The sequence below is a fragment of the Papaver somniferum genome, chromosome 3 (genome assembly GCF_003573695.1).
Source record: "Papaver somniferum cultivar HN1 chromosome 3, ASM357369v1, whole genome shotgun sequence".
NCBI lineage: Eukaryota > Viridiplantae > Streptophyta > Magnoliopsida > Ranunculales > Papaveraceae > Papaver > Papaver somniferum.
Window position 1 is genome coordinate 114,158,913 of NC_039360.1, and position 8,600 is coordinate 114,167,512.

The window sequence follows — 8,600 nt, forward strand, 5'->3', positions numbered from 1 at the left end:
GAAAAAAGACAGGGGGTCTCATTAGTGGGATTATTTATGTCTACACAGTTTTTCTTAATCCATTTGGACAATTCTATTACTAAAAAAAGTATTTAGTAATGGAAAGAAAAAAAATTAAACATTGAATACAAAAGTACATAGAGAAACTTTTTTTTGAACAAAAAAAAGGTGTGATTTTTTATTTTATTTTTTTGATAAACAAGGAACCTTTTCATTAATGGAAATTCGAGGTTACAATGAGTTTAAGATCGAAAATAAGAGAATACAAAGTAACAAGAACATACTGTAAAAGTACAATACCGAGAAATCCGACATGAGAAAGAGAAGGATTACCGGAGTAAGACAAATACAAGTATGAACAAGATCCGATTAAATCAGAAGTAGGATGGTTTTTCTCGGAATTAAATTCCAACCATTTAGTTTGTTTTTCTTCTTTATAAAGATGTGCTCCCAAAATAGGAGTGATTTGCTCAAATCTTTTGTAACTAGTGATAAAGCTTTCGTCGTCAGAAGGACCATCGATGAAGTTTCCGTCGCCGTATAAGTTGATGATGAAGATTTTGTCGCCGAAGTTAACTAAGATGAAGATTTCGTCGTTGGATAACATCACTATTGATCTTAAAACCCAACCCGATAACCAAGAATCGTCATCAAAGCGAAGATAAACCTCAAGAAAGTAGATAAAACCACTATTAAGGTGTAGATAAGTAGAAAACATAATAACAACTAAACTAAACTACTAATTAACTTAGAAAACAAGAAATGTTGAAGAAATCTGCTCAGATCTAGTCCATTTTTAGACTAAATCTGAGCAGAAATGGGTTGTTGTTGATGGTTTTATTGGAGAAGAAGAAGGAGTGAGGAAGACGAGATAGAAGGTTTATATATCTTATATCCTATATCAGTAGTTTCAAATTGTTGTCTTAGCACATGAAGTTATTGTTCGTGTGGATTCTAGGGTTTTAGAGTACATAGGGACTTACATGAAGTTATATTGAGAAGATATTTGGCAGGCCTCTAATTTTAGTTCCTCTGGCTAATTTATCTAGGGAAATCCTGCAGGTCCTTGAAATGTTTTGCATGTGCATTTTCTGCGCCGACTAATTGATAGTTTATGCTTCAAAAGTGAGCCAAAATTGATCATTTGGGAGGTTAAGTTAGGTTTAACATTGTGGACATTGACTATATAGATGGATCCCCGTTAGTTAGCCAAATATCATAAAAACTTTCTCTCTCCAAAAAAAAAATCCTCTCTGAAAACCCAACGAAATCCTAGCGCCGTTTGAGTCTTCTCTTGCTCGGATCTTGCTCTATTAGAGCGGATCTGAGCAAGAGAAGCTCAAACCATCTTCTCCCTTTGCCTTTTCATCTTTTACTACTTTGCTTTCATCTTTTTAGGTTAGTTTTTGGTTTAAACCTGACTGATTTCTTTGAGAAATCTAGTTGGGTTTTCATTCTTTAAGTTTTAGATCGGTGTAGAGTAGTTCTTCTCTGGTTTGTGTAGATTCGTTATTAGGATTGATGGGTTTTCTCTCTTTGCGGAGGAAAATTTCTGTTTTCAATACTTCTTCAACATCTCTTAAATCAGGATCAATAGCAGCAACAGAATCACTTGTTTCAAAAATAGCAGCAGCAATCACAAGAGTTTCAATTACAGCAGCAACAACAATCACAGAATCAACAAGAAGAATCACAGAAACAGCAGAAAAAATCACATACTCAACTCTAAGATCAATCAACATAACATCTGATTCAAAGAGACGAAGTAGCAAGATCTTATCAGTAATCAATACCCCTGTTTTGGGTTCCTTTCAGTTACTATGTTACAAAAAAGTGGATCATTGCCTGTTCGTGACCAGAAAAGGAGTGGTATGTGTGGTTGTTCATCTCCACACACCCAAAACCCTGAGAGATGGATGGATCTTTTTTTGGATCCTAACAATTTTACCTTGTGCAAAATTGTTAATTGATTTGGAAGAAATTAGTTCTTTCCAAATAATACCATCTAAACTTCACAAGGAAATGATTCAATTAGTTGTATTATTGGGTGATTCTCTTTGCTATGTCTTTAGAGTTGTTAGTGTCCATATTAGTCAAATTTGCTCAATTTTCCTACATCAGATCTGTAAGTGTTGTTGCTCATATTATCCTTGTAATTTCTGTTGCATACACTATCTCTGTAATGGTCCCTGTAATGGTGTTGATGAACTTCTAATGGTTCCTTGAGGTGCTTTTGCCTGAAGCTTTTCTATAAAAAAAAAAAAAAAAGAAAAAGGATCCCCGTTAGTTACTACTGAAACAAAAATAGTACGTGTGGTAACATGCTACAATATTCCTTGTGACATCTAATTAATCCTGAAAGTAATGCACCATCTATCCACACATCATTACTTTATCTATAGGGTCCAAAGGCAAAAACTTAAGATTAAAGAACTACTATTTCCAGATTTCAAATTCTCTATGGTTATATCAAATTAGCATTCACCTTCTAGAGGGAAAGAGCAATTAATGACTCGTCAGGGAGATTAATTAGTATCCTTATAAGTTTAATCGAGACCAACGTACGGGAACCATCATTTGATAAAGTGATTGACTTCACTTCTTTCTCTATTTCTTTATTAAGGTTAAGATCAATAGATCAAGTAAACACTCAAATTGATAAATTCACAATAACCTAAGTATATCATGGCCTTAATTACGAATCTCTAGAGTATTAACTGCACAATGTCAAAGTCACAAAGAAGCATATTTATATTTGGGTGGTTGCCTACTCTCTAGTAGGGTGGTTGCCTATTGCCTTCCGTTCCCTTCGGGAAAGAGTTTTTAGAGTTGGAGTTAGAGTTTTTTTTTTAAAGATAGTTGAAGTATAAGGGTGTCAGTTTTTTTTCATCTCCAAAATTAAGAGATTTTATGATGAAAATATTAACATTTGTGACTTCAAACTCCTCTGAAATTCACTAGAACAACCGAATATGATATATTCCGAAAGAAATGATAATACAGAGATGAAATTTCAAAAATAAATATATCTGATTTTCTTTTGATGCATGAAAATAAATAAGAACACACCTAGACTGTTATTACATGGGGATGGATATCTAGTACTCTAACACCATGTTTGTTTACTCCTGACTCATCTGAGTCGTCTGGATCTGAATCATCTGGATCTGAGTGAAATCACCTGATTCATCTGGATCTGAGTTGATATGTTTGTTTTGAGTCAGATCTGACTCATCTGACTCGAAAATAAGTGAGTTAGTGGTTTGATCCCATGAGTCAGGGGTATTTTGTTACCTGACTCAAATGAGTCCGAGTCAGGAGTTATGTCTGAGTCATAGGTCGAGTCAGATCTGACTCAAAATGGAAAACAAACGGTCTGACTGCTGACTCGGTCCGAGTCAGGGGTTGACTCAGATTCAGACGCCGAGTCAGCTGCAAACAAACAAGTTCTAAGAGTCATTTAATAGATTTTGGTTAAGAAAAGGTGGGATCGCATGGTTTAGAGATATACTATCTGAATTAAGAAGTGGTGATGAAATTTTCAAAATACTAGAAAATCCAATTATAGATCTTTTGGATGCAGTATACATAATACTCTTCAATGAAAAAGAATTCTAAAAAGGACTACTTAATAGGTAGTGTGAATACAACGACTTTCTTTTCAAAAAAATCTCTCCTGACTTCTCACCTTACAACATTACATTACTTCACACTTTCACAGCCTTCTTATAGCAAACAACTTAGGTTCCAAGCCAAGATCCTCCTCACTTCTCTCTAAAACTCACCCTTCTTTCATTTTTAAACCCACACCTGATCATCTTCCTTGTTCACTCCCCACTCACCACCATGTCCATACCTTACTCTCTTCTCCTTCTCCTCTGTCTCATCACCACAACAACCTCAATTGTTACTGCGGACAGGAAAACCACCACCACTAGGCACAATAGATTCAGAGAAGCACCGCAATTTTATAATTCCCCTGATTGTCCATCAAGAATAACAGAAGAAGAAGATCAAGAAAATGAAGACGTCTCAATGTTCTGTTCAGATAATAGCGTACACGTAGCAATGACGTTAGACGCAGCTTACCTTCGAGGTTCAATGGCAGCGATTCAATCAGTTCTTCAACACTCATCATGCCCACAAAATGTTGACTTTCATTTCGTTGCTTCAGTTTCTACCGACACTCAATACCTTTACAATACCATCTCAAAATCATTCCCATACCTCAGATTCCACATCTACCGATTCGATGACTCGGCTGTGTTAGGACTAATCTCTACTTCAATTCGTGCCGCGTTAGACTGCCCGCTAAATTATGCTCGAAATTACTTGGCAAATTTACTACCGCTATGTGTGCGTCGAGTTGTTTATCTCGATTCCGACCTCATCTTAGTCGACGATATCGCCAAACTCGCGGCGACTGAACTTGGGGAAGATACAGTTTTAGCTGCACCGGAGTATTGTAATGCGAATTTCACGACGTATTTTACACCGACATTTTGGTCAAACCCATCCTTGTCGTTAACGTTTGAAGGTAGAAAAGCTTGTTACTTCAACACTGGAGTGATGGTGATAGATTTAGAGAGATGGAGAGACGGAGATTATACTCGAAAGATTGAAGAATGGATGGAATTACAAAAGAGAATGAGAATATACGAATTAGGTTCTTTACCGCCATTTTTACTTGTTTTCTCTGGTAATATCGCTTCAGTTGATCACAGATGGAATCAGCATGGTTTAGGTGGTGATAATTTCAGAGGATTATGTAGGGATCTTCATCCTGGTCCTGTTAGTCTTTTGCATTGGAGTGGTAAAGGTAAGCCTTGGGTTAGACTTGATGCTAGTCGTCCTTGTCCGTTGGATGCTCTGTGGGCTCCTTATGATCTTTTACAAACCCCATTTGCTCTTGATTCTTAATGTGATGCATGGATGAAGAAAGAAAGATCATTGAAGACAGATTCATAAGAGGCTGCTGCAGCATGTCAGAAATGAAAAAGGGGTAGAGTACATCTGTGTATTAATTAGTCAGAAAGAAGAAGAGAAGGGTGAGTCAAAAGTATTAACTAGTACTGTTTCCCTCTCTAGATCTTTCTCTGTCTCTGCCATTAATAATGAAAGACAGGATAGAGAAGAAAATGGAGATCAGATCTTCATGTTATAGATGATTTTTAAGATGATCCACATACACTAGCTTTTGAAGGACATTTCTTATAATATATACTCTGAATAAAGAGAAATCAGTTCAGAATTTACAGTGCCTTTTCTTCATTTGGGTTATGGGATTGGGATCATGATCAGTTTAGAGGTGTTATTGAGCAACAAAAAGTAAGAAATTTTCATTTTTTTTTTTTGGTTGAAATTCTGTAAAAATTGAATAAAGACAATAACAGTAAATGAGAATGAATTTTTTACAAGTATATAGAAGCATGTTATTCATATTCTCTTCCAATTATTCATTTCGATGGGTGTTATTGATAGAAACTGATCATTATCATGTACATATAACAGATTGGCCTAACTTTTTTGTTTGTTTTTTCTTGATCAAATCAGATTCAACCTTCAGATTTATTGTCTAATTGGCCAAACTCAATCATCACCTCTTTTTTTCTTTCTTTCTAGATTGCTTAAAAGTAACAAGTGGAGTGCACGTGCTTTGCACGTCAGTAAACAGAAAGTTTTGGTATTTTCATTCTTGATACGAATTTGAGTAGTGTTTAACTCTAAAAAAGAATCTAAATCCAATTTTTGTAAATTTCTACAAATTCTCATTACGGTATTAAGAAACGTATGAAAGGCTAAACTAACATAGTGGAACAGAACTGTTAAAAAGTTATAGTGCATGTATAATAATTTTACGCGTACATACACCGAAAAATTCAGCTGTTATCTCATTTATCCCAATTATCCAAAGTTAGCAGCTAAAATCAAATAATGAGCCCATTTCATATGTGGGCATTCTTCTATATACAGGTCCAAAGAACGGAAAACAACCACTTCAGTTGACACATGGATTACATGCGTCCAGGACTCCTGTTGTAAGTGGTAGCTTGAGACAAAAAAAAAAATCCATTCATAAACTAATTTATGCCGAGTTGTCTAACATGGTTTCATTTTCTCCGCCCGTCTTCCTCCAACTCTCTCCTCCTCCTACACTAACAGAAGTTTCAGCTCCCTCTTCTTCTTTCGGTTTATTCATGTTTTTTAATAACAACTTTATAGAACCTGAGATAAAGATTTGACAACAACTGCAACTTCATAGCATCATCAACGGGCTTTCTTAATGAAGCTACTTTTCGACGAAGATCAACTTTGTGGGTCTTTCATTTTGAGATATTTTAATTAGTTTTTGAGTTATGGATTTGTACTTTGTAGTTTTAGATTGGCCGTCGATACTTTGACATTGGTCAAGGTGCTGGTGGTGATGGCGGCGGTGCTGATGAAAAATAGATTGTATTAGATTTGTTTTATTGTTTATGAATTTAGAGCTGTAATTGAAGTTCAGATTGTGAGTGGTTTAAATAGAGCTTTGAAATCGAAATTGAGGGAGGACAAAGGTGGTAACAATTGAAATTGAATTGTATGAATTGAAATCAAACTGATAAAATTGAAATCAATGATAATTTAGAGATTTTTTAACTATCATGCCTCAAGTAAACTGGTGTTTCTATTGGTGATGGTAGTGGCGGTGGCAGCGGAGGAGGATGTTAGTGTTGACAGAAACTATGGTAGGAAAATGTTGGTGTTGCTGATGATAATGGTGGTGGTGGGGTGATGGTGTTGCTTTTTTTTTTTTTTGAAGCAGTGATGGTGTCGCTGGTGACGATGGGGTGGTGAATCTGGTGATGGACTGCAGAGGAATAGAAAGCAAAAGAGTTGGAGGGGTATTTTCGGAAATTAACGAAAAAAGTCACACGGAATTGGTTTCTATCATCTAACGGTCCCGGTCTTAAAAATAGGAGATCCAAGGGCTGATGTTAGTTAAGATGTTGACTTTTCAATTTTCTTGTTCTCATTAAAGAGGGGGGAGATTAACAATTTCGAAAGTGACAATTCTGTTTTCTGAATCGTACCCAATAGAACTATAGAAGTTAGGAAAAGTTGGGTGTGCATTTATAGATACGCCCGTACAATAGTGTCACACACAGTCAAAGACCTCCCTGTTTTTAATCCTATGAAACGACTCAAAATTAACATTAGAACTCGGAGGCTAGTGCCACCAGCGCGTACGAAATTTCCGCCATCGCTAGAAAAGCAAGAACATCCGTATAAAAGGACAGTATGGGGGATTTTGTCGATCCTCAAGTGAAGAAACTTCAGAGTTGGAGGGAATATAAACTTTAGTGGGTAGATATTATATAGACAGTGGATATGTTACTGGAAAAGCAAAAAAGAACGCGTATTCGAAGACTTGTGAGAGAGAAATCCTTTCTTTAGCATGGATGATTTCAAATTGAACTTATCTTTTCATGAGTTAGACTTGGTCGCGTGGAGATGCCCAGCCTCTTCCCAAGTGGAAAAGGTCTAAAGCTATTTTTTTTTTCGCAAGTCTTTCCTAGTATGCGGGAATCCCAGCGAAAAGATTCCGGATACGACTAACCATTAACCGTTTTGAAAAGGTGGAAACGGTAAATCATTAACCGTTCTAGTTCAAAAAAACGGACAACTATTATCCGTTCCATAAGAACGGTTACTCGTTATCCGTTTTGGGTTTTTTAGAACGGTTAACAGATACCCGTTCTTTGACCTTTTTTCGTTTACACTCCATCTACACTCACTTTCAGTTTAATGTTGCTTAACCAAATATTATTACACTCTATTTATGCTAGAGGGTAGACATTCCTGAGGTTTTTTGTCTCACAATTTTTTTTATTATCGTTGGATCTACTTATCTTAGGTGCATTGTACTCACCTTAACTTAAATTGACAATTTTTTAAATGGTTTGTACTGTACACATTGAATCGATAAGTCGTATTTAGATGGAAATATGTAAATATAAGTGACAAAGATGTGTAAACAAGTTCATTTTATTCGGATACTTAAACCAAGTAGTACATCAAATCAAAATTACTGGAAATTAAACCTAACTCACTGTCGCAGGAATCGCGACTGCACTTAGTCGGTGCAGCAACCCTTTAAACCGTTCGGTGTCCCTAACGGCCGAGTGTAGTCTCGAGAGAGTTTGCCAGAGATGTACCCACAAAACCTATATTGTTGGCGCAACCGAACTAATCTTCATCACCATCTTCACGGCATAATATCTCGGGATCATACTCTTCAGGCAACCTCTGCTTCAGGAGTAAATCACATTCGTATAATTGGAATGCTTTACCGGTTGCAGATTCGTATCTATGTTGCGACTCCACTTCCTATATTAAACAACCAAATATTAAAATTGTGTTATTAAAATAATGTTTAAAAAACTTAGGTGTTAGTCCAAAATTAAAACACTTACACGTTCGTTCATGGTCCATCCAGAAGGTAAGTTTCTCAAAACTGGAACCAAAAAACTTAGGTACAACTTAACCTTTCTCTTAATATTTGGCACCATGTTTTGTAAAACTCTAGATGTTCTCTGGTGTGGGTTTTCATTCCTAAC

The 8,600-nt window shown here is 36.1% G+C and overlaps 1 protein-coding gene across 1 annotated transcript; it reads left to right on the top strand.

Annotated features, from left to right (window-relative positions):
- Positions 1-3,723: 3,723 nt before the first annotated feature.
- LOC113357098 (probable galacturonosyltransferase-like 1) lies at positions 3,724-5,436 on the top strand. The gene has a single exon (XM_026600370.1). The coding sequence runs from the start codon at positions 3,847-3,849 to the stop codon at positions 4,918-4,920; it is 1,074 nt and encodes a 357-aa protein (XP_026456155.1). The 5' UTR covers positions 3,724-3,846; the 3' UTR covers positions 4,921-5,436.
- Positions 5,437-8,600: the final 3,164 nt, after the last annotated feature.

Coding starts and splice junctions, on each gene's coding strand:
- LOC113357098 (XM_026600370.1), top strand. CDS start 3,847: ATGTCCATACCTTACTCTCTTCTCCTTCTCCTCTGTCTCATCACCACA.